Source organism: Sus scrofa, chromosome 1 (assembly GCF_000003025.6).
Source record: "Sus scrofa isolate TJ Tabasco breed Duroc chromosome 1, Sscrofa11.1, whole genome shotgun sequence".
Classification (NCBI taxonomy): domain Eukaryota; kingdom Metazoa; phylum Chordata; class Mammalia; order Artiodactyla; family Suidae; genus Sus; species Sus scrofa.
This window is the reverse complement of record NC_010443.5, coordinates 263920133-263945582: the sequence shown is the minus strand read 5'-3', so window position 1 is coordinate 263945582 and position 25450 is coordinate 263920133. Positions and strand designations below refer to the sequence as shown.

General features: G+C 36.8%; 1 protein-coding gene across 4 annotated transcripts in view; it reads right to left on the bottom strand.

Moving 5' to 3' along the window:
* RABGAP1 (RAB GTPase activating protein 1) overlaps positions 1 to 25450 on the bottom strand; it is a 173075-nt gene that overhangs the window by 84993 nt on the left and 62632 nt on the right. For all 4 annotated transcript variants that reach the window (XM_021074563.1, XM_021074574.1, XM_021074570.1 and 1 more), the window contains 3 exons: positions 12634 to 12808; positions 8901 to 8994; positions 5217 to 5367 (listed from right to left, as the gene is read on the bottom strand). In XM_021074563.1, coding sequence (XP_020930222.1) covers positions 5217 to 5367; positions 8901 to 8994; positions 12634 to 12808 — 420 coding nt within the window. The remainder of the gene's footprint in view (positions 1 to 5216; positions 5368 to 8900; positions 8995 to 12633; positions 12809 to 25450) is intronic.

The window sequence follows — 25450 nt, the reverse complement described above, 5'->3', positions numbered from 1 at the left end:
CATAAAATTTCAAATAGACATGCCTTAAAAGAAAAAAAAAAAAAAAATCCAAGCCTGAGATGGAATAAAATCACTTAAATAAAATAAAAAGCATTTACCAAAAAAAAAAAAAGAGAAGAGCATACATTCCAAAAGTTTGAAAAACGAAAATCATTTTCAGACACCTGATAGGGATGCTAGTTATCACCACAATCATTTAACGCTGTCTTCATGCTTCTGTCAAATAAAAAAACAAAAATAAGAAAAATTTAATAGTCTGCATAAATAGTGAAAAAGGAAGTGAAACTGATTTTACTATTATCATATATCTGAAAATCTCAAAAGATGGTAATATAAAATTAGATTAATCAAAATATCGAGGTAGACAATTAAAAAAAAATCAATGTCTATTCTCTACTGTTAACAACAGATTACCTAGAAATGGAAATCAGAAAAAATATTCCACGTGCTATAGCAAAAATACTCTAAGATAGTTCTTGGGAATAAATTTAACAAAGGAGGAATAAGACATATGAAGGCAATTCTGAAGTCTTTAATAGACATAAAATAAGATCTGGATAAGTAGAAAGACATACCATATTCTCAGATGTAAAGATAGTATAACAATGTAACTTAAAAACTGCATTAATATGTAAATTAAATGTAATTCAAATTAGAATCTTATATAACCTTACTGGTGATGGTTAAACTGGAGAAAATCAAAGTTTAGGTGAAATATTAAATATGCAAAAGTAGATATTAGAACATAACTCAAAAGTCTCTTTAATCCAAAATCTGTTAGTATAAGAATATACAAACATCAGTAAACAGAGCAAGCTAGAAACCAATCCCAGCTTATATGAGAATTTAAGATATAATAAAGATGGTAGTTCTATCAGCAGAAAAATAGAAGTAGCACAACTGGTTATCCATCTGGGAGAAAGTAAAATTGGACCGCCATCATATGTCATGTACAAAAATAAATTCCAGATGGATTAAAGATGTAAAAATATAGCACATGCAATAAAAAAAAAAATCTCACAAGGAAATCTTGGAAAGTACATGTACAAAATCTAGAGGTGTGGGAGATACCTTAACCAAGATGCAACTTTCTACATAAAATTGAAAATGTTTTGTATGGCATGAAACCATAGAGTCAATATAAAACTGAAACTCTAGAAAGAAATTTATAGTGAAGATACAAAGACTTAAAACATAATATATACAGAAATTATTTAGAAACTGACATCTTAAAGTTAACAGAAAAATATACAAATAACAAACTGGTAATTTATGGAAGAGGAAATTACTTAAATTTACTTGTAGTCAGGGAACTGCAAACAAAAGATATACTGGGATCACATTTTCACTGACAGCAGAAATTAGTGATAGCTAACACTGTTTGGGATATGGGTTAACAGGTGCTTTCTTACATTGCTGGTGGAACTGTGAATTTCCATAGCCTTTCAGAGAAGCAAGCTAGATATAAGTAAATTAAAAACAATAATAACCAGTTTAAAAAACACATAACCGTTTGATTCAGCAATCACATTCCTGAGACTCTATTTCATAAAAGATTTAGAACTTGAGCAAGGTTCTTTAGTAAACTATTTAGAGGCTAAAAAATGGAAACAAAATAAAAGCCTACCAATAGAAGAATGATTGACTAGAAGACTATACTTTCTTTGTTTGGGTTTCTAAAACAAAATATTACAGACCAGATGGCTTATAAATAGCAGAAATTTATTGCTTACAGTTCTGGAGGCTAAAAGTCCAAGATCAGAGTGCCAGCACAGCCAGGCTTCAGTGAAAGCCCTCTTCTGGGTTGCACACCGTCAACTCTGGCTGAGTCCTCACGTGGTAGAAGGTGGGGAAGGGTCTTGACTGAGACTGTTTTGTAAGGCGCTAACCCCTGGCATGAGGGTTCTGCTCTCATGACCTAACCACTTCCAAAAGGCCCTACTTCATACCTAACAAACATTCAGACCACAGCACCTGCTATATGTAAGAACATTAAAAGATTTATAAAAGCTAAAACAGGAGAAATTAAAAAACCCAACCCGAATATTTATAAGAGCAGGATAGATTTTTTTAAAAGTGTAGTTTATTCAAATAATGTAATATTCTCGGCAATTAAAAAAATGAAAACAAATGAAAAATGAGCTACTGATACAGTTTATAAATGAAAGAGCAAAAGATGTCAGATACAACCAAGCACATGCGCATGACTCTATGACTGCATTTAATGAAGTTCAAGAACAACCAAAACTAACCTAGGGAAAGCAAAGTCAGTAATGGTTTTTCAGGGGTGATTATGACTAGACAGGGACAAGAATAACTTTTTTGGAATGATGAATATATTCTTCCTTTTGGTAGTGATCACGGCACTGTGTTTATATGTAAAACTGTCACTGAGCTACACACTTTAAAGTTGTGTATTTTAGTCTATGTAAATTACAGCTTGCTGTAAAAATAAATTTAAAAAATTTAAAAGTACTTTCTCCCCTCAAAAAACAAAATTCAGAGCAAATTTCAAAATGTCAATTACAAATACTATTTATAGGAAGATAAAAAATGTATTTTATAGGTATATCTAATATATATCTTACATCTAAATTATATAACACTATAGTCAGAAACAAAAAAAATCATTCACCAATATTGTGATGGCTAAATTGTTTGTATTTTCTGATTATCTAACAGCATCTAAACTAGTACACATCCATTAGAAATCTTTTCCAGTTCTAGCTATCTGCAAGTTAACAAAAATTTAACTGAAATATAAAGCACATGACACCAGCATATATAAAACATTAATCAAATATATCATGTTTTGTCAACAGTTGACCACTTACACATCCTATGACTACCAGGTTCCTATTCGAGAAACAGATGTCACCATTCTCATGGCATCAGAAAAATAAAATATTTCAGATTTAAATTATATGTATGAGTAGCCACACCAAAAATATTTAAGAAATACTTTGTGGCCAAACATTTCAAATGACTTCAAAACAGGAACTAGAAAGACAGAGTTGCAATTACATATCCAAAAGATTTGCCAATAAATGAAAAAATCAACTAGGTGTACCTTAGCTAGCCGTACATGCTTCATACTCTCATTCTTTGATGTCTCTAAAGATTCTCTTAAGTACAATACCCTGCCATTCTTCCACACCTGGGGAGGTCTTTTCTGGAGTCTATCTTAAATAGCAAATTCCTGATAAAGATGCTCCTATTCTGGAGTTTCTGCTGCACTGTATCAGGATCAACGGTATCTCTGCAGTGGCAGGGACCTGGGTTCAATCCCTGACCCCGTACAGTGGATTAAGGATCCAGCGTTGCCGCAGCTGTGGCATAGGTCACAACTCTGGCTTGGATTCAATAACAGACCCAGGAATTCCATATGCAATGGAGCGGCCAAACAAGAAAAAGAGGAGGGGAAAAAAAAAAAAAAAGAAACAGAGAGCAAGAATAAAAATAGAGAAAAAAAAAGACTCTCCTATTCTTCCAGGCTGAATGAATCACACCTTTTGATGGTTCCCACTATACTCTTCCAGACTACCACATGACATGTGTCTACTGTATGACAGCTGACTGCTTTTGTGTTTGACCTCCTAGCTCAACCACTATAGTTGTGATAGGCACTCAGTAAATGCTGCTTAAACAACTACAACAACATATGGAAGGAATCAGAATACTAGTTCTTGAGAGAAAAAACAAACTGTCTGAAAATAAGATCATGAATAGAAACAATAACATTTTGAACAAAGAAAAGTCATTTTCTGATGGGGAAAGATTCAATTTCATGTTCAAATGCTGTTCTTACTTATAAGGTTTTTTGTAATAATAGTTTATAAAACTATAAGAAATATTACTCATCTCTTATAAAGTATATATATATACATACACATATATATATATATTTTTTTGTCTTTTTGTTTTTTAGGGCCGCACCCACAGCATGGAGGTTCCCAGGCTAGGGGTCTAATCAGAGCTATAGCTGCTGGCCTAAACCATAGCCACAGCAACGCCAAATCCAAGTTCCATCTGCGACCTACACCACAGCTCTCGGCAACGCCGGATTCTCAACCCACTGAGCGAAGCCAGGAATAGAACCTGCAACCTCATGGTTCCTCGTCGGATTCATTTCCATTGCGCCACAACAGGAACGCCACGGTTTTAAAATATTTTTAAAAGAAGTTCCACCTTCTGTCATATTGAAGAATTCTCACATACTATTGAAGGCTCTGAGCAATTCATTCACATCTGGTTTTGGATGTGCATACCATAGAAAAAACTGCTTCCTAAAGTTAAACATTACAAGAATTTTAGAAAACAAAAATATAATTTAAAACCAGTAACATGGATGCAAAGGCACAAAGCACTGCCTGACCTTGCAGAAAACTAGTTTAAATTCTTTTATGCTTGTACAAGAAATATTTTTGTTGTTTCACTTGCAAAACCTTGAGGAATTCATGAACTTGAGAACTTGAGATACTATAAAAAATGAGAAGTCTTCACTTTAGAGGAATGAGCTCCCAGGGAATATGATTTAAACTAACAGAACCACATTTTTCCAAATATGAAAACCAGAAGTAGGCCTTACCTACAATAAGCACATTTTTGTAAAGTGTGAAAAGAATTAGGTTGAACAAAGGGAAGTTTTTACACATGGCACAGCACAACTGAACTGACTAAAAATAAAATTATGATCAAAAAAGACCCAGATACACACTGGGCAGAGGTCATCTTTTGCCTCCGAGGTGAAAAGGAAGGAAGAAAACCCATGCCTTCTTCTTTGTGTCAACACTAGGCATAACTCTGGGCCAAAAGTACGAAAATTCTATTCTTATATTAGATAAAGGAATTGTATAAAATTCATGGGAATCAAAGAGCCACAGTGATCTTTTCATAATAAATATCCTCTTTTTTTTTTTTTTTTTTTTTTTACAACCGCACCTGCAGCATATAGAAGTCCCTAGTCTAGGAGTCGAATCACAGCTACAGTTGAGGCCTACACCACAGCCACAGCCACGATGGATCTGAGCGCATCTGTGACCTATTCTATAGCTCATGGCAATGCCAGATGCTTAATCCACAGAGCCGGGGCAGGAATGGAACCCGCATCCTCACAGAGACAATGTCGGGTTCTTAACCTGCGGAGCCACAATGGGAACTCCTCATAATAAATTTCTAAAAGGCCTAACACAGAAGCTGAATTATCATCCCCTTACCTTTGTGATAAGAATTCGGTATTTTTCTACGAGGTGGTCGTTGTTGTGACAACCTGCTAGCAGCTGCCAGACTTCTCCCCGAAGAGCTTCAGGAACACCACTTCTTACTAAGGATGACAACTGCTTTGGCCTTACATTCAAGTTGAGATGCCTAAAAATAAAACCGTAATTAATAAGTGTATAAAGACAGATTCTCTAAAAGAGTGTTATTTTTACGAAAGCTAAACTAAATGATATACATAGACTTAATAAAGGTAACATATTAATAAAGAGGGAAAAAACTGCTGAACTAGATGTGGTCAATATACTTTCTGGAAAAGATTGGGTGGAAGAATTATGCACTCAGACTGCTTCTTAAGTTATCTTTAAATTACTACTCTTTTTTTTTTTAATAAAAAGCAAAACTGGAAACCATAGCTTTATGATTGTGGCTTGTATAAGAAAAAATAAAGCAAAATTCCAATCAGGGGACACACAGCCAAAGACTTAGTCCTACATCAAAACTGGTAGGTGAATTGTGTATTTGCATGTTTCAAGTGTAAATAAACATCTGTTCTAAGTTAGAATGAATATAGAGATAAATGCTTTCAGCAGTTTTTACTGATACCTGCTTCAAGTAACTTTTTTGAATAACTATGATGGATAAGAAAGTTTATCAAACAAGTAACATCAAAACAAGTTATTAAAGTCTTTGAGCTTCATCTATCTCATCTACAAAATGAGGGAAATAAAACATCTCAAATTGCTGATATTAATTTTCAAGTGCTTTTGCATATAATCTCATTTGATCCTCACAACTGTATGGACTATACAGTGTTTACCTCCGGTTCTACAGATGGAGAAAGAAATTCAGGGAAGGTGATTAAAAGACTGATGTGGGTCCTCAAACTCTAAGACCAATGAATGTTCTACCAGTTACATCACAGCTACTTTGTGATTTGAAAGCTACCCTTTCTGAGTCAATAATGCAGGATCATGACAAGAAAACACTCTTGGGACCAGCAGATTTAAGCAGATGTTACAGATACAAAATGACCACTATCAAAACACAGACAGGTCTGAGAGTTTTCTCAAAATTCTCCTAGAATTCTATCAGAACATTGCACAGTACATTTAAAAACAGTTAACTCTGTGATGCTAGTACCCTAATACAAGAGCTTTAGATAGTTCAATATAGTTTTGCTTTTGCTTAGGAAAAAAATTATGTGAAAGTTAAAGTTGGGAGCGGAAAGGACAAAAGTAGCTCTATCATTTAATTCAAGGATTGTTACACTATAGCCTGAGACAAATGTGGCCCACCACTTGTTTTTGTAAGTCAATTTTTATTGAAACAGCTATTTTTACTTCTTTATGTATTGTTTATGGCTGCTTTAGCCCAACAACAGCAGAGCTGGGTGGCTGCAACAGGGACTATAAACCACAAAGCCAAAAATATTTACATTTGGCTTTAAAAAAAAAAAAAAAAAAGAATCTCCCCCTCCCCAAAAGAATTAACCTTAGGGTTATTTGATAACCCTAGCTTGATTTATATTGGTAAAATTATTTTCAGAATAATTTTATGACACTGATAATAACTTCAACTCGGCATATTGTTACTGGCATTAGTTTTCTTATCCACTAAAAGTCAAGTCAAAATGAACGTGGAGGACTGAACTCGAAGATAGTATTTATTACAAATACTATCACTAAGTCCTAACGTAGAGTTAAATAAACCAGCTCTGAGATCAGTTTTGACTGTGTTAAAAATTCCGGATTTAGTGTTTACTTACTAGATTGCTGACCTAATCGTTAAGCCAGTTTCCTCATCTATCAAAACAGATACTATTTTATAATGTTGTTGTAGTTGAAATAGAGCACATAACCTAGCATAGTATTGGGCATATGGTAAATTTATTACTTCTTACTATGATTACTACTATTACCATGTCTATTATTTTTAATCTACAATAACCCTGAATGGTAGTTCTATAGACTTGCATTTTCTATGTGAAGAAACAGATTCAGAAGAGTTCAGTGACTTGACCTAGATCACACAGCTTAGAAGTAGGAAAGGCAGAATTTGAAGCTAAGTCTACCAAGCTCTAAAACTCCATGATCTGATGCTTACTATCAAACATATAAAATAATGAGGAAAAAATGATGAAAATGAATTGGAGAAACTATATTCATATTTCTGAAGACATAATTGAAATCAGCAAAAATAGTTTTAAATACTCTGAAGACAATTGAGACAGATGGAAACAAGAGATTTGAGGGAGTAAGAGAAGGATATAATTTAATCAAATGAATAACAAAATGAATAAACAAAGCTCGATAACAAAACAAATTCCAAGCAACTGTATAAAAGGCAGGTGACTTAATCCCATAAAATTTAGTCTAAATGCTATATCCAAATGATTTTAAATGCATTATTATGTAACCATGTCAAGACTCAGTTACATTTCTATTTTAGAGAAAAAAACCTTTTATACAGATGAAATTCCTGCCAGCAGCAGTCCAAACACTCCAAATTCACTGAACTGAAAATATACTATGAAGAGAGCATCAGCAGGTTTGTCTCCTGATTGCTAAAGGAGTATCAAAAATAAATGAGAACTATTCCCCTATGGGGCTTTTGCAAAATTCATTTACTAAAATCACTTGTGTAAAGACAGCTCATGCTTTGGTTTGCATTTTCCTCCTGTGCACATTTGACATCTCCCAATGTGGAGAGTGTTCTACTGACGTGTAAAGCATTGTAGCAGATGATGCCCATTTGCGGTCTTATTCTTTAAGGGCATGAAGGTTTGGTGTTTTTTTTTTTTTTTAATATTATGACACAGTTTTATTAAGAACAGAGTGAAAGACTTCAACAGTTAAAACTTCAGAGAAAAATAAGACCCCAAAGTAATAGGTCCATGGGGAGCTTATACAACAACCCTAGTAACCAGAAAGTCACAAATGGAGAACTACTTGGATCACTTTCAAGTTCAGCTCTTTTTAGCATATACTGGTATCCTACACAGAGAGAAAAGGAACGCATGTAAATGCCTCACCACTCTGATTTACCAGAGTGCCTCTGATTTCGTTAATAAATACCTGAAGGTAGTATATTCTTTTTAGACAGTCTATAGGATACCACTTAACACTGCTGTCAAACCATCTCTTGAGCTGATGAAAAATTCTTCAAATTTACAAGTGCTACAAAAAGTAATTGGTAGAGCAATCAATACCTACCTTTTTATAACATTCCATTCTGCCACTTTAGGCATGTAACACAGATAAGGAAAAATCCCAACTGGAGTCTCTACCATGGCTCTATGCATTGCATGAGCATCTTCTAAACTTCCCTGATTACTGTGTATTGTCCTAACTACTGGTGTATTACCTTAACCAATCACTGGTTCCTAACCACTTCAATATAAAGAACTTCTTTCCTTATGTATTCTCTCCATGGATTCCATGTTTGAATAGATATTTTCTACAGCAATGAGAATTTATTAAGTTTCTAAAATTTCAAAGTTGACTTCAGATCTTCACTATTACCCTTATAAACCTCTAAAAACAGAGAGAGTCTAGAATGGGAACCACATACCTAGGGTTTCCATTATTGGCTCCAAAACTGAATAATGTAGTTAGGTAAAATTCCATACCCACTAAATAAGAACTGCAGATGAAAAGGAGAACTAGTTGATTACAACTTACCATTTAGACAGCAGTTCTCCCCATGTTTCAAGAATTTTTTCTGCACACTCTTTGGATACATCACCAGATCCACTCAAGAGAGGTTCATCATTATCTTTAATAAACAAAACACACAAAGAAGGATAACAGAGGTGGCTGTGCTAGCCAGAAGAATGACATGGAACCGTAACAGTGAAATTTGAACGAGTTTACTGGGAGCATAGTGTCATAATTTCTCTTTTAGTCTATAGTTACAAATACAAAGAAAATAAAATGGTCCCAGTTGCTGTAATCTCTTTAATTCTCTTTTGCTTTTCATATAGGCCCATATTATTCAACTGCAGAAAAGAGCCATAGAATTATAAAATGACGGGACTCAAAGTATCATTATGTTCTTGTATCCATTACAAAGCAAACAACTTTATGCACGAAAATACATAGCGGTCTTATGTATAACAGTTAATAAAATTATAAACTATGTAAGAATAAGCTTCCAAAATAGCAAAGTAGAGAATGTCTGAAGAGGTAAATCTTCATTATAATCTAATGCACATTTTTTAAAAATGTATAAAATAGCCTCAAATGAATTAAACCAATACATCAACAATTACTACTTCTGATAGGGTTAATGTTAATTTTTTTCTTTCCTCTTTTATATCTTTTTGACTTCCTAATTTTCTACAACTGAATAGATTAATTTGTAATAGAAAGCACAAAAATACTAAAAAGGACCAAAATCATTTCAAACTTAGTTCAAGTAATTAGGAAATGTACATTCAAACAAGAATTCAAAGATTATAAGATATGTCACAGGGAAAAAAGTGACAATGATAAAGGCATGTGAAAGAAATTGAAAAGTGTAATCAAAGTGGGGGGAAAATATGAACTAAGATCTACTCAATCTTATTTTGTTGGGTACTTGGGCAGTTTTCAACTTTCTGCCACAAATAGTATCAGGATGAACATATCTCATTGCTTTTATTGGGTATACGCCCAGAAGTGAACTTCCTAGGTTAAAAAATGCATGCTTTTAAGGATTTTGAGGCTTGTTGATAAACTGCCTTTCAAAATGGTTTTAGCCATTTATATTTGCTGGGAACTTGTTTCCATGTATCCTCAACCAATGCTCTTTCTAGATTTTGTGGCTTAACCTGCCTTTAAAAGTCTGGATCTTTGGAGTTCCCATTGTGGCGCAGCGGTTAACAAATCCGACTAGGAACCATGAGGTTGCGGGTTCGATCCCTGGCCTTGCTCAGTGGGTTAAGGATCCAGCGTTGCCGTGAGCTGTGGTGTAGGTTGCAGACGCAGCTCAGATCCCGAGTTGCTGTGGCTGTGGTGGAGCCAGCAGCTACAGCTCCGATTTGACCCCTAGCCTGGGAACCTCCATATGCCATGGGATTGGCCCTAGAAAAAGCTAAAAAGACAAAAAAAAAAAAAAAGTTTGGATCTTTATACCTCTGATGATTATATTCTGAAATGGCAACCCTTTATAGATGGTATATATGAGAGCAATTATTTTAATGGCTTAGAAATCCAGGACACTTACTATTAAACTTATTTGCATTGCAATACCTTGAATGTTATCACTATTTTTGACAGTGAGATAGGGAAGAGGACAGACTGCAGATAAATAAGGAAAAAAGAAAGGCTCAAGGGCACTAAAATATACTTGCCCTGTTTCACTATTTTGCCAGACTTGGCTCTACTTTCTGAATGTCTCAAGTTATTCTCTACTTATTAAAATATCAATATAACACAACAACTCTTTGGAGGATAGCAGTTATAAAAAATGCATTAAAATTTCTAAGAGGAGGAGTTCCCATTGTGGCTCAGCGGTTAACGAATTCAACTAGGAACCATGAGTTTGCGGGTTCAATCCCTGGCCTTGCTCATTGGGTTAAGGATCCAGTGTTGCTGTGGGCTGTGGTGTAGGTCGCAGACGTGGCTTGGATCCTGCGTTGCTGTGGCTCTGGCATAGGCTACAGAGCTCCAACAGCTCCGAGTGGACCCCTAGCCTGGGAACCTCCATATGCCGCAGGAGTGGCCCTAGAAAAGGCAAAAAGACAAAATAAATAAATAAATAAAATTTATAAGAGAAGATAATTCCTTCAAAGAGATTAGGAAGACCTATCTTACAAAATTCTCCTTCACTGTTTGGATGTGCTCTCCCCTTTAATTGCTGGCTTCTGCCCTGGGAGCACCAATGTCCTGTGGATAAGGAGCTTCTCTAGAAGATAGCCATTTCTTTCCAGGAAGCAAACATTAAAACAGGACCAAATTTCCTGGTCTATATACTGGGTTAGAGAAAATTAAAAGATGGCATGGTTGCAGTCTTCTTTGGTCCTAGTTCCCCTTGGATCCCGCCAACATTTACTGAGCATCTAGTATAAACCAGGAATTGGGTTACACCCCACGGAAACAATACGGGGCAAAAAACGACACACAAGCATTTCCTTTATAGAGCTTGTGTTCTAGTGTTCCCTGACTCTCCTACGGATTGCTGACTGCAGTTAGTCTTTAGCTATCTCTAGCTAAGAGATGTCAGAAGAGGCCTTCTGAATTCCCTCAAAGATATATTAAAAAAAAAAAAAATCTGGGAGTTCCCGTCGTGGTGCAGTGGTTAATGACCCAACTAGGAACCATGAGGTTGCAGGTTCGACCCCTGGCCTTACTCAGTGGGTTAAGCATCTGGCATTGCTGTGAGCTGTGGTGTAGGTCACAGACTCAGCCCAGGTCTGATGTTGCTGTGGCTGTGGCATAGGCCAGCAGCTATAGCTCCAAATGGACCCCTACCTTGGGAACCACTATACGCTGCAGGTGCAGCTCTGGGGAAAAAAAAAAAAAATGTGCCTGCTATAGATTAGGACTACATCTCAGTCCTGATATTTTATTAGTTGGGCACAAATTTCTCTAGAATAACATCAACAGTATGGAGATTTGAGCGGTCTCTGGTTTCATAAGAGTATCTTTCTCAATCTTTGGTGTTTTGCAATTGCTGAGTTTAAGGGGAGGAGAGTCCTAAAAACTTTTTTTGCTCTACCATGTTAAGCACTATTGATCTAGAAGGGAACTGACAGACTGTCAGATTAATTCACAGATAATAACCTTGAAAAAAAAATAAAGAACTTGTTGATCCCTAATGTTTATCACTGTGAAAATCCATTAACATATAAATCAGTTGAGATGAGAACAGTTTGAAATTGTGTCAAATTTGCTCTAAAAATGTGTTTGTTTGTTTGTTTTTTGTCTTTTCAGGGCCACCCCCATGGCACATGGAGGTTCCTAGGCTACGGGTTGAATTGGAGCTACAGCTTCCCGCCTGTGCCATAGCCACAGCCACACAGGATCCAAGCAGTATCTGCAACCTACACCACAGCTCACGGCAATGCTGGATCCTTAACTGACCAAGCAAGGCTGGGATCAAACCCATGTCCTCATGAATACTAGTCAGGTTCGTTACCGCTGAGCCATGACAGGAACTCCTAAAAATGTTCTGTATTAATACACTAAGCTAGCAAAGGCTGATTCTTTTAAAAGAACTAATTATAAATCTCATTTTTTCCTAAGTTGGTTACAATTATCTTAAAGTCCTATGTTAATCATTTTTTAATTTCCCACAGTCCTTTGCATACTCTCGAATATTTATTAAAATAATTCAAAATGCTATGTCACATTCTGAATTCCCTGGTGATATCATAATGGTCTGCATGGTCCACCATACCCAAAGAGAAAGTAAACTCTCCCTGCAATTTACCTTCCTCTTCATCGTCTTCTGGAGGAGAAGGTATCATTGAACTCTGAGATCCAGACTGTGGCAGGCGAATTGAGGGGCTGGCTGTAGTTTTCCTCCTCTCTCTTTCTGATTCACTTTCCAAGCATACAACTTCATATAAAGTGTCAGTATTGTTCTTTCTCTCCTTTTGCTTTATCTTGAAGATGAAAAAACATTATTAAGTGATAAACTTTTTTAGAGCACCACTTCTGATTTCATGCAAGATGTGAGAATAAAAACGTATTACTTTGACTATCTAAACTAAATGTAACCTTTCTAAATAGTAAAACAAACGTTTAGATTAAAAACCCTCAGGAAAATAAGATATTTACCGAGCAGGAGTCTAGTTCTGCAATTTTATTTATCTTATTCAGACTGTAGCATCAGACATCCGACTACCAATATTTAACTGTGAACTAAAAAATTAACCACCCTATAGCTTTCCAGTTACTTTAATTTGTTCAAGGTTTCCTACATAAAACTACACATAAAATGTTTTTAAGTATTGTAAAACAAAGTTTAAGAAAGTCTTATTTCCTTTAGCTTAATTGTAACATTATAGGGACCTTTTCTTCAACCAAAAGTTACAACTGGAAGGTGGGAAGAAAGGTAAATGACAGAAAATAGATTAACAGAATCGAAATTTTGCTTTTTCAAAAATTATTTTTTAAAGTACGGTTGATTTACAATGTTGTGCCAAGACGCCACTAAAAATTTTCTTTTTATGGTGGCACCTGTGGCATATGGAAGCTCTCAGGCTGGGGGTCAAATCTAAGCTGCAGCTGCTGACCTACACCACAGCCACACCACCAGATGCGAGCTACATCTGCTACCTATGCCACAGCTTGTGGCAATGCCCGATTCTTAACCCACTGAGTGAGGCCAGGGATCTAACTTGCATCTTCATGGAGACTATGTTGAGTTCCTAACCTACTGAACCACAATGGGAACTCTGTTTTTCTCCATTCTTTCTCATCAAGTTTGCATACTTGACACTCTCTGTCAGGTTCTTTTTCTTTTCTCAGAAACTCCATAAATGTACTAACCATTGCAGTTCACCCAGAAACTCCTCTGTGAATAATAATGACCAGAGAAATACTGCCCTTCTGAAGTCAGATAAATGTAGAGTCAAGAAGTAGAGGAGTTCCCATCATGGCGCAGTGGTTAACGAATCCAACTAGGAACCATGAGGTTGCAGGTTCGATCCCTGGCCTTGCTCAGTGGGTAAGGATCAGACGTTGCTGTGAGCTGTGGTGTAGGTTGCAGACACAGCTTGGATCTGGTGTTGCTGTGGCTGTGTGTAAGCCAGCGGCTACGCATAGCCTGGGAACTTCCATATGCTACAGGAAGCAGCCCTAGAAAAGGCAAAAATACCAAAAAAAAAAAAAAAAAAGGAAGTAGACCCTGCCTGAAAGTCAAGATCTCCAGCTATTAAAAATGTTGTTTATTGGAGTTCCTGTTGTGTCACAGTGAAAACAAATCTGACTAGGAACCATGGAGTTGCAGGTTTGATTCCTGGCCTCACTCAGTGGGTTAAGGATCTGGCATTGCTGTGAGCAGTGGTGTAGGCTGCAGACATGGCTCAGATCTGGCGTTGCTGTGGCTGTGGTGGAGGCCAGTAGCTACAGCTCTGATTTGACCCCTAGCCTGGGAACCTCCATATGCCGCAGCTTCAGCCCTTAAAAGACCAAAAAAAAAAAAAATGTTGTTTATTATACATGAGGGTTCATTATACTATTCTTTTTATTTCTGTGTGCATTTGAATTAAAAGCCTTTACAAAGCACTCTTGGAGTTCCCATCATGGCACAGGGGGTTAAGAATCTGACTGCAGCAGCATGGGTTTGATCCCTTGCCTGGCATGGTGGATTAAAGGATCTGGCACTGCCACAGCTGCAGCTGATTTGATACCTGGAAGCCCATGTACCACAGGTGCGGCCATTTAAAATAAGAAAATGCACTTCAATACATACGAAAATTTGATATATGATAAAGGCAGGATCTCAAATCACCGGGGGAAAAGTTAGACAAGTGGATGGCCATTTGGTAAAAGATTAAATCAGATTCATACCTTACATTATATACCAGAACAAAACATGAATGAATAAAAGATCTATATAAAAATAGTCCAACCATATAATACAAGAAAATATATAAATTCCTTTATTATTTGGGAGTAGGGAAAGCATTTGTAATGACTCCAAATCCAGAAGCTTTAAAGGAAAACTCGAGAAATTTCACGTATATAAAAAATTGTGTGGGGAAAAAAAGCTCAAAGACTCATCATAATTTAGGTCAAAGGACAAGTGACAAACCAGGAGGATTATCTGTAAACTGTACCTCAATGGGTTAATTTCCTTAAATACACACTAAAAAACTTCTAAAATTTAAGAAGAAAAGGCCAAAACCAAACAGCAGAATATGAAGAGAAAAGGAAAATCACCCATATACATATGAAAAAAATGCTTGTTTTCATTCATCAGAGCATAAATTAAAATTACCATCAGATCCTACTCTGACAAGCCTGTGGAGAAAAGTTATTTTCATACCCTGCTAATAAGCTCTATAGTTACAACCTGTATAGAGGGGAATTTGACAAATATAACAAAATCCCATAAGCAAGATTATCTCATGTGCCAGTGATTCTACTAACAGGTATCTACTGAAAGATATACTCTCATAAAATAAAAAAAATGCACATACTGCACTGCAACATTATTTGGAACAGCAAATACTTGGAAAATAAATCCAAGTATCAATCAATAAAGGACTAGTTGAAAGGATCATGACTCATCCAATAATACAGTACTATACAGTTGCTAGTAAGAACGAGGAAGATCTCTATAAAGTAATATGGAATGATCACCAGGACATACGAAGTTAAAATACCAAGGTGCAGAACAATATATGTAGTATGCTAGTTTCTGTTTAAAAGGAAATTTTAAAAAATATACATGAGTATTTTATTATTTTCACAAAATGAAACACTGGAAAGATAATCTCGAAACCAATAATAACAGTTACTTGTAGGGTGGGAGATATGAATGAAACCAAGACCTAAGAGTATACATTTTTAGGTAATTTTGACTTCTGTGTTTTATATTTTAAATATTCAAAAAATACATTAGGAGTTCCCATTGTGGCTCAGCGGTAACAAACCCAACCAGTATTCATGAAGATAGGGTTCAATCCCTGGCCTCTCTCAGTGGGTTAAGGATCTGGCCTTGCATGAGCTGTGGTGTAGGTTGCAGACGTGGCTAGGTGGCTGTGGTATAGGTCAGTAGCTGCAGCTCTGATTCAACCCCTAGCCTGGGAACTTCCATGTGACGCAGGTGTGGCCCTAAAAACCAAAAAAATAAATAAATAAACATATAAATGAAAAAGAAAAAAAATACCGCAAGCCCCCAATTTGAAAATATGTTAAAAAAAAAAAAAAAAACTATATGTCAAATTGTACCACAACTCTAACAAAAAAAATTCTATATAATTTTTTAACAATACTGATGTTATCATCTCAGTAGAACATGTTCAAAGGACAAAAAGTTCTATAAAATCTTAAACTTTGGAGTTCCCATTGTGGCTCAGTGATTAACAAATCCAACTAGGAACCCTGAGGTTGGAGGTTCGATCCCTGGTCTTGCTAAGTGGGTTAAGGATCAGGCGTTGCCATAAGCCATGGTGTAGGTCACAGACACAGATTGGATCCCGTGTTGCTGTGGCTCTGGTGTAGGCCGGCAGCTACAGCTCTGATTAGACCCCTAGCCTGGGAACCTTCATGTGCCGTGAGCGCAGCCCTTGAAAAGATAAAACGACAAAGAAATAAAGTTAAAAAAAAAAAAATCTTAAATTTCATTGACTAGTTTTGATATTAATTTTTTGAATGAATACTAATAGGTATTTAAAACTACATAATTCAAATATTTTCATATTATATTCCTCTTCGTTTCACAAATGCAGAGGGAAAAACAAGCAAAATACACAGATATTGCAGGTATATTAATATATATTTCTCCCCAAATTTGTTTAAGCATCTGCAGAAAAGGTCAGAATATACTAAATATTCTGGAAATGTTTTCATTTGATGTTTACATTTTTAAAATGAAAGCTGATTATAAAGTATGGGTTTTATTTCCAATTGAAAGCAATGTGTAGGACTTCCTCTGTGGCTCATATCACAACTATTCGGTATTGTCTCTGCAGTGGCTCTGGTTCCGTCTCTGGCCCGGGAACTTCCATGCTGAAGGTGCAGCCATATGCTTAAAAAAAGAAAAAAAGAAAAGAAATGCGTATAACATAAGTTATACATTACTACAGTGTGACACTGTGTATATTTTAGAAATGGTTCAAGTTTATTACCTGATGTTTAATTTTCCTCATCAGTTAACTGTATTAAAAGGTAAGTTGGTCCTCACTGGAATTTTAAACAATTGAAAGTTATGTTTCACAAGCCCATTTAATAGTACCTCTCCTCAAAAGACATTTTACAAGTTTATAAAAATTTTGTTATAAATTTTAGGAGCAATAAAATAAGATCACTTACTAAGGGTGTTCCCTAAAATACTGATATTTTTTAATTCTTTGATAAAGTAGGATAAAGCAAATGAATATACTATTATTGTAATTTAAATATTCAATATTAATATATACATCTATTAGAAAACTTTGTAATGTTAAATTACTATTAAAAATATGTGACTGAACTCAACTGAATCAGGCAAGGATCATCACTGAATGCTAAAACCATTATCTAGAAAGTTGTTAAGGAAGAGGGTATTTGGAAGTTGCCAAAGTACCACCCCAAAGATTATCTAATAAATACAAAGAGAAAATTCTACTTTTACAAAGAGGAAACTCAGTGGTCACCATCATGACCAAGTGACCATACTTCCCAGGAACAGTGGAACAATCTGTGCTTCGTGACTGAGCAGCTGTAGAGCCCTGGTACAGAAGGCACTGTCTATCTTGAGAGGTACAGTGGTGATGGCACCTGTGTGCATGCGCCTTGTACACACACACACAGAGGCTTGCGTTTCCAACACGGATATACTAATTACCTGCTTATATGACACTGGTCACATCACTTAGTCTTTAAGACATTAGCTTCTGCAATTTACAAAATAATTATATAAAACATTTTAAGACCCCTACACTGTCTTCAATGAAAATTCTATAGTTTTTTTAAGAATGCTTAGTTGGGCATTTATTCACCTTGTGTTACTGTTGGGAAATCTAGTTTTAGACTATTTTCTTCCTCTTTCTTTCCCCAGTAATTTACAAAGTTTATTCTCTAATATGATGCCATCTTAATAAAACAATCCCCATAGTTGGGAAGGATTCCAGGCTAAAAAGAAGTTACTGAGTCACCAGATAATTTTACTGAAAGGAAAAAGAATCAATTTTAAACATGTATTTTTAATAAGATTTCTATAATTGTTTTCCCATACTATGGCAATAAACAGAAGCTACATATTGTATTTTTTTAAAATTTTGGTCTGTAGCAATTTCCTTTTCCGTCTAATGGTAACTACAAATACATTAAAATTTTAAATTATGCTTAACCTAAGTAAATCCTAAAAATACTCTTACAGAAAGACAAAAGAAGCATGTTTCTAGGGAAAGAACTCTAAGAGTCTTAGCATAAGTATGTATCTTGTTCACACAGCATCCCATAAAATCTACTATTTTACATCCTTGGGATCTATAAAATATGAACACTATCCTCATTGGATCACTATAAAAATTACACGAGGCAGAAAAAGTGAAAAGTAGCTAGTCAAGTGACTGCCACGGAAGGCCTCAATTAGTGGCAGCTGCTATTAATTGCTAAAGCCATGAATATAAAAAAGCAAATAAATAAACTAGTGTATTATGCTGCAAGGGATGAGAATTAACAGTGCCCTAAGTGCTCTATGACAGAAAAAACTGTTCCAATGCTTCATACTCTCTCTCTCTTCTTTCCCCCGACTCACTACTCCCCACACAACACGGCTTCCTCCAACCTCTAAGACATCCAAATAAGGAGACAAATGAGAGATTATTCTCAGGAATTTCCTGCCCTCCTCCTAGCTTCCACATATAAACTTCAGGTTTTTGCAAAGAAAATACTGACAACCTAGCCTATGTTTAGCTTGTAATAGTAGTCTATCAGGCTATGTTCTCAGGCTAGTACACCCTGACAAGTCATTTGTTAGCCTAATTAGATACATTTCTCTAGATTGAACCATGTAAGTTACAATTATGTAAACTCATGCAATCTTTTGAGTTCACAGTTGTGTAATATTAAGACCTCAAGGGATGGAGTTCCCGTCGTGGCTCAGTGGTTAACAAATCCAACTAGGGACAATGAGGTTGCAGGTTTGATCCCTGGCCTTGCTCAGTGGGTTAAGGATCCAGAGTTGCCATGAGCTGTGGTGTAGGTCAAAGACTCGGCTTGGATCTGGAGTTGGCCAGTGGCTACAGCTCTGATTAGACCCCCTAGCCTGGGAGCCTCCATATCCTGCAGGTGGCCCTAGAAAAAGACAAAAAAAAAAAAACAAACCTCAAGAGAAAAGCAAGATAAGGGCAATCTTATTTATGTTCACTAAGATTAAACAGAGAGAACTCAAATTAAAAAGAACATCTATTTTTTTACACGCAAATTTATACAAAAAATACTATGCATTTGTTTACTAAATCTTACTAATTATAATCGAGAATAATTTCCAACCACTCTCTAAACTTGTAAAATAATGTTAGTAAATTGCTTTTCTTTCTGAAGCCTTCTTCCCCTTGGGCTGATCCACTTAATAATCAATGCTGCTGTGATGTCATGACTGAAGTATTTTTTATTCCTCTGTCTGACTGTTCCACAGTCTCTTTCAACAAAAATAGCTAAAATGTATGAAGAACATGCTATGTGCCAGGAACTATGCCAAGTATATTGTACAGTTTCTCACTTAATGTCACAATAATATGATGACAAAGAGTCTATCACGCCATTTCAAAGCTGAGTAGGAGTTACTGTCGTGGTGCAGTGGTTAATGAATCCGACTAGGAACCATGAGGTTGCGGGTTCGATCCCTGGCCTCACCCAGTGGGTTGAGGATCTGGCGTTGCCGTGAGCTGTGGTGTAGGTCGCAGATGTGGTTCGGATCCCACATTGCCGTGGCTATGGCACGCACCAGTGGCTACAGCTCTGATTATACCCCTACCCTGGGAACCTCCATGTGCCATGGGTGTGGCCCTAGAAAAGACAAAGAAAAAAAAAAAAAAAAAACAAGCTGAGTAAACTGAGGCCAGGCAGTTGAAGGAACTTGCTCAAAGTCATAAATCTAGTCAGCGGTAAGATTTCCTCAGACTCAAAAGCCAAGTTCTAGATGCTAATCTTATGCTAATTAATACTTTGCTCCTGCCATAGTGAAGAGCCAGGAGAATGATGCTAAGACCCAGGTTTACTTTCTGTTTCTTAAGATAACACTTTTCTTAAGAGAAAATTTTGGAGTTCCCTTGTGATGTGGCAAGCTAAGGATCTGGCATTGTTACTGTAGCACCTTGGGTTGCTGCTATGGCACCAGTTTGATCCCTGACCAGGGAATTTTCACATACCACAGATGCAGCCAAAAAAAAAAAAAGAAAAGAAAAAGAAATCTCTATTCTTGCTCTGTAACCTTTTTATAACTATAACCAAAAGGGATAACTTAGACATACTGGGACTAAAATATTTTTTGCCACAGAAGTATATTCAAGTAGATCCATACACAGCACTATAACTTTGTATAACGGAATTTCAAAGTTGCATGAAATAAAATCAAATCATAAATATTTTTGAGAATTCCTGTGTTCTAGATGCTTGGGATAAATCAGTGAATGAGCAGATTAGAAATACTGCCTTAGTAGAGGTTTCTCATATGAAAGACAGATAATAAAGTAATAAGTGTGTTTTGTGTTATATGGGAAGCTAACACCTTAGTTAAAAAAAAAAACTATATATATATATATATGTATATATATATATATATACACACACACAGATGGGGAGGGAACTGGCAGTACCAGTGGATAACTGGGCAAACTGCAGTATTAAATGAGGTTGTCATGACTTCCTAAGAAGTAAATCTGAGCAAAGACCCAAAGAGCATGGGGACTTACTTGAAGGAGGTAAATAACAGCAAGTGGGATCAAGGGGAAAAGCATTCCGGCAGAAGGAATAGTCAATAGCAAAGACCCTAAGAGCGTGTTTAGAGCAGAGGCAGCAAGTAAGGAGTAAGACAGGAGTTAGTTTATGATGCAACAGGCAGCCAATCACATAGTATAACCCAATACAAGGACTTGGTATTATATGGACTAAAATAGGGTTAGAGAGTTCTGAGCAGAAAAGGGATGTGATCTGATGTTAGGCTGCTATACTGAGAATGTATCAAAAGGTGGCAAAAACAGAAAAAGGGAGATGAAAAGGTTACTGCCATAATCCATGTAAAAACAATTATTCAGATGAAGTTAATGAAATCTAGATAGTAAGAAGTGGTCGTTCTAGATAGGTTTTATTTTTATTTGTTTTTAATTTCTGCTTTTTAGGGCTGCCCCGAGGCATATGTGGGTTCCCAGGCTAGGGGTCCAGTTGGAGCTACAGCTGCCATTCTATTCCACAGCCACAGCAATGCCAGATCTGAACCACGTCTGCAGCCTACACCACAGTTAATGGCAACCGCATCCTCATGGATCCTAGTTGTGTTCATTAACTGCGGAGCAACCATGGGAACTCCTCTAAATAGCTTTTAAAAGTAAATAGAATTTCCTGGTGGACTAGATATGGACTCTGAAAAATAAAAGAGTAAAATTCTTGGCCTAAACACCTGGGAGGAGAAGATGCTCACAAACTGTAAAGCCCATAAACTGTAAAGACAAGCAGGTAGAGCATTTTAGGGGTGAGGGATGAGATAATGACACCCTTCTGGACATGGTAAATTTGAGATGTCCTGAATGCTTAGTGAAAGATGCATATTTAAGGAGAAGGGAGTAATTATCTATATCAAATGCTGCTGATAAGTCGAGTAAGATGCAGACTCAGATGGACCACTGGATTTAGAAATGTAGGTTACTGTGAAATTTATCTCTTTCAAGGACTTTTCATATAAAGGAAAGCTAAGAAAGGTACAGTAAGTGGTGGGGCAAATGAGACCAAAAAAGAAAGGCTAAAGGAGGGAAGAGAAATCCCATATGCTGTTGACCATAGGAAAGACAGAGTATAGAGTTTACTTTGACCAAACTGACTGACAGTTTGTTTTTCAAAACTCAAGACTCAGAAGATCGTAACTGATTCCCAACATTTGACATGTCAAATTTATACCCAAAATTACTAGACAAGAAATATGAAAACGAGACTCACCAGACAGCAGATTCAGCAGTCCAAGATTTTTAAAGTAGCTATATTACAATTATGATCAAGAATATTAAAGATTTGCCTAAAATAAAGGATCAGAGAGCAATCGCATAAGAAACTGAAAAAAAGGAGCCAAAGGGATATTCCAGAAAAAAAATAAGATTTGAAATTTTTAAAAAACTCACTGAACAGCGTTAACAAAGATTGGAGATATCTAAAGAGACAAGCGAACTTTAAGATAAGTTAATAGAAAGTATTCTATCTAAAGGAAAAAGCAGAAAAAATATTTGGAAAAACAGAGCCTCAGAGATCTGTGAGGCCCTATCAAAAGGTCAAAAATATGTATGACTGGAATTCCTTAAAGAAAGAAAAGAGCAGGGTCATGGAAAAAGGTCGAAAGAAACAAAGCATCAGAACTTCTCCCCCAAAATGATTTAAAAAATTAATTTAAGGGATTAAGATGGCAGCATAGAAGGACTGGAGTTCAACTTCTCTCCTAAAAACAACTAAATTACAACCAAATGCTGAGCAATCTTCAACCAAATGGACCGGAAACTTTCAAAAAGATATCCTACTTCAGGGAGTTCCTGTCGTGGCGCAGTGGTTAACGAATCCGACTAGGAACCATGAGGTTGCAGGTTTGGTCCCTGCCTTGCTCAGTGGGTTAACAATCCGGTGTTGCCGTGAGCTGTGGTGTAGGCTGCAGACGCGGCTCGGATCCCACATTGCTGTGGCTATGGCGTAGGCCAGCAGCTACAGCTCCTATTGGACCCCTAGCCTGGGAACCTCCATATGCCGCGGGAGCGGCCCTGGAAATGGCAAAAAGACAAAAAAAAAAAAAAAAAAAAAAAAAGATATACTACTTCAGAGGACAAAGAGGAGGCCACATCAAGAGGTAGGAGTGGTGATTACATGATATAAGCAATCCCATACCTCCCGGGTGGGAAACCCACAGACTGAAAAGTAACTGTATCACAGAGACTCACCTACAGGAGTGAGAATTCTGAGCCCCATGTCAGGTCACCACACCTGGGGATCTAGCATTGGATGAAAGAGCCCCTGGAGCATCTGGCACTGAAGGACACTGGAGCTTGTGTGCAGGAGCTCCTTGGGATTGGGGTAAATGGAGACCCCATTCTTAAGAGGCAAACACAGACGTTCATGTGCACTGGATCCCAGGGCAAAGCAAACAGAGGAATCTGGGTCAAACCTGACTGCAGTTCTTGGAGAACATCCTGGGAAAACGGGGTGATTGTGGCTTGTTGTGGGGGAAGGACACTGGAAACAAAGCTCTTGGGAATATTCATCAGCCATACATTCTCTGAAGGTAGACATTTTGGGAAACACTGGCTGCACTCATTAGTGGAGAAACTGCAGGCCAAATAACAATCCGGGTGGGATCACAGCCCCACCCATCAGTAAACAGGCTGCCTAAAGACCCCTCAGTCAACAGCTGCCTCCAATCTCACCTAGAGACAAAACCCCACCCACCAGAGAGAAAGGAATCAGCTCCACATACCAGTGGGCAGGCATCAGCCCCTCCCATCACGAAGCCTACAGCAAGCCCCTGTGCCAACTTCAGCCACAAGGGGGCAGACACCAGAAGTAAGAGAGGCTACAATCCTATTATCTGTAAAAAGGTCACCACACCAAAAACCTATAAAAATGAAAAGACAGAGAACTATAACTCAGATGAGGGAGAAAGGAAAAACCCCAGAAAAACGGCTAAGTGGTCAGGAAAAAGACTTTAGATTACTGATGCTGAAGATGATGCAAGACATTGGAAATAAACTGGAGGCAAAATGGATAACTTACAGGAAACACGGAGCAAAGAGATACAAGATATAAAATTTAAACAAGAGATGCAAAATACAATAACTGAAATAAAAAATTCACTAGAAGCAGCAAAGAGCAGAATACAGGGGCAGAAAAATGACTCAGCGAGGTGCAGGACAGATTAGTAGAAATCACTGATGCAGAACAGAGAAAAAAGACTGAAAACAAATGAAGAGAGTCTCAGAGAACTCTGGAACAATGTTAAATGCACCAACATCCATATTATAGGGGTGCCAGAAGAAGAGAGAGAGAAGGGGACAGAAAAAATATTCCAAGAGATAACAGCCGAAAACTTCCCTCACATGGGAAAAGAACCACTCACTCACATCCAGGAAGCACAACGAGTACCATATAAAATAAACCCAAGGAGGAATACCACAAGATACATATTAATCAAACTGACCAAAATTAAAGACAAAGAGAAAATCTTGAAAGCAGCTAGGGAAAAGAAACAAACAACATACAAGGGAACCCCAATACGGTTATCAGCAGATTTTTCAGCAGAAACTCTGCAGGCCAGAAGGGAGTGGCAGGATATACTTAACGTAAGGAAAGGAGAAAACCTCCAACCAAGATTACTTCACCCAGCAAGGCTCTGGTTCAGATTTGAAGGAGAACTCAAAAGCTTCATAGATAAGCAAAAGCTAAGAGAATACAGCAACACTAAACAAGCTTTACAACAAATACTAAAGGAACTTCTCTAGGTAGAAAAGACTGCAACCAGAAACAAAAATACCACAAATGACAAGGCTCACCAGTAAAGGTATACATACAGTAAAGATATGAAATCATCCATGCACAATTATCCCACCAAAATCAGAAATCGTGAGACGAGGCGGGTACAAATGCAGGATACTGGAAATGCACTTACAATTAAGAGACCAACAACTCAAAACAATCTCCTATACATACAGACTTTTATATCAAAACTTCAGAGTAACTGCAAACCAAAAATCTACAATTGATACACAAACAAGTAAGAAAAATCAACACAAATACAACACTGAGGATAATCATCAAACCACAATAGAAGAGAACAAGAGAAGAAGGGAAGAAAAGAGAGCAACAAAAACAAATGCAAAGCAATTAATAAAATGGCAATGAGAACACACATATCAATAATTATCTTAAATGTTAATGGACTAAACGCCCCAACCAAAAGACAAAGACTGGCTGAATGGATACAAAAACAAGACCCATATATATGTCTTAAAGAGACCCACTTCACTTCTAGGGACACATACAAATTTAAAGTGAGAGGATGGAAGAAATCATTTCATGCAAACAGGAATCAAAAGAAAGCTGGAGTAGCAATACTTTTACCAGACAAAATAGATTTTAAAATGAAGAATATTTTAAGGGACAAGGAAGGTTACTAAATAACGATTAAAGGATCAACCCAAGAAGAAGATATAACAATTTTAAATATCTATGCACCCAACATATATAGGTTCACAACATATAAGGTAACTGCTAACAAAAAGGAGAAATCGACAATAACACAATAAGAGTGGGGGACTTTAACACCCCACTAACAGCAATGGGATAGATCATCCAGACAGAAAATCAATAAGGAAACACAGGCCCTGAATGAAGCATTAAACCAG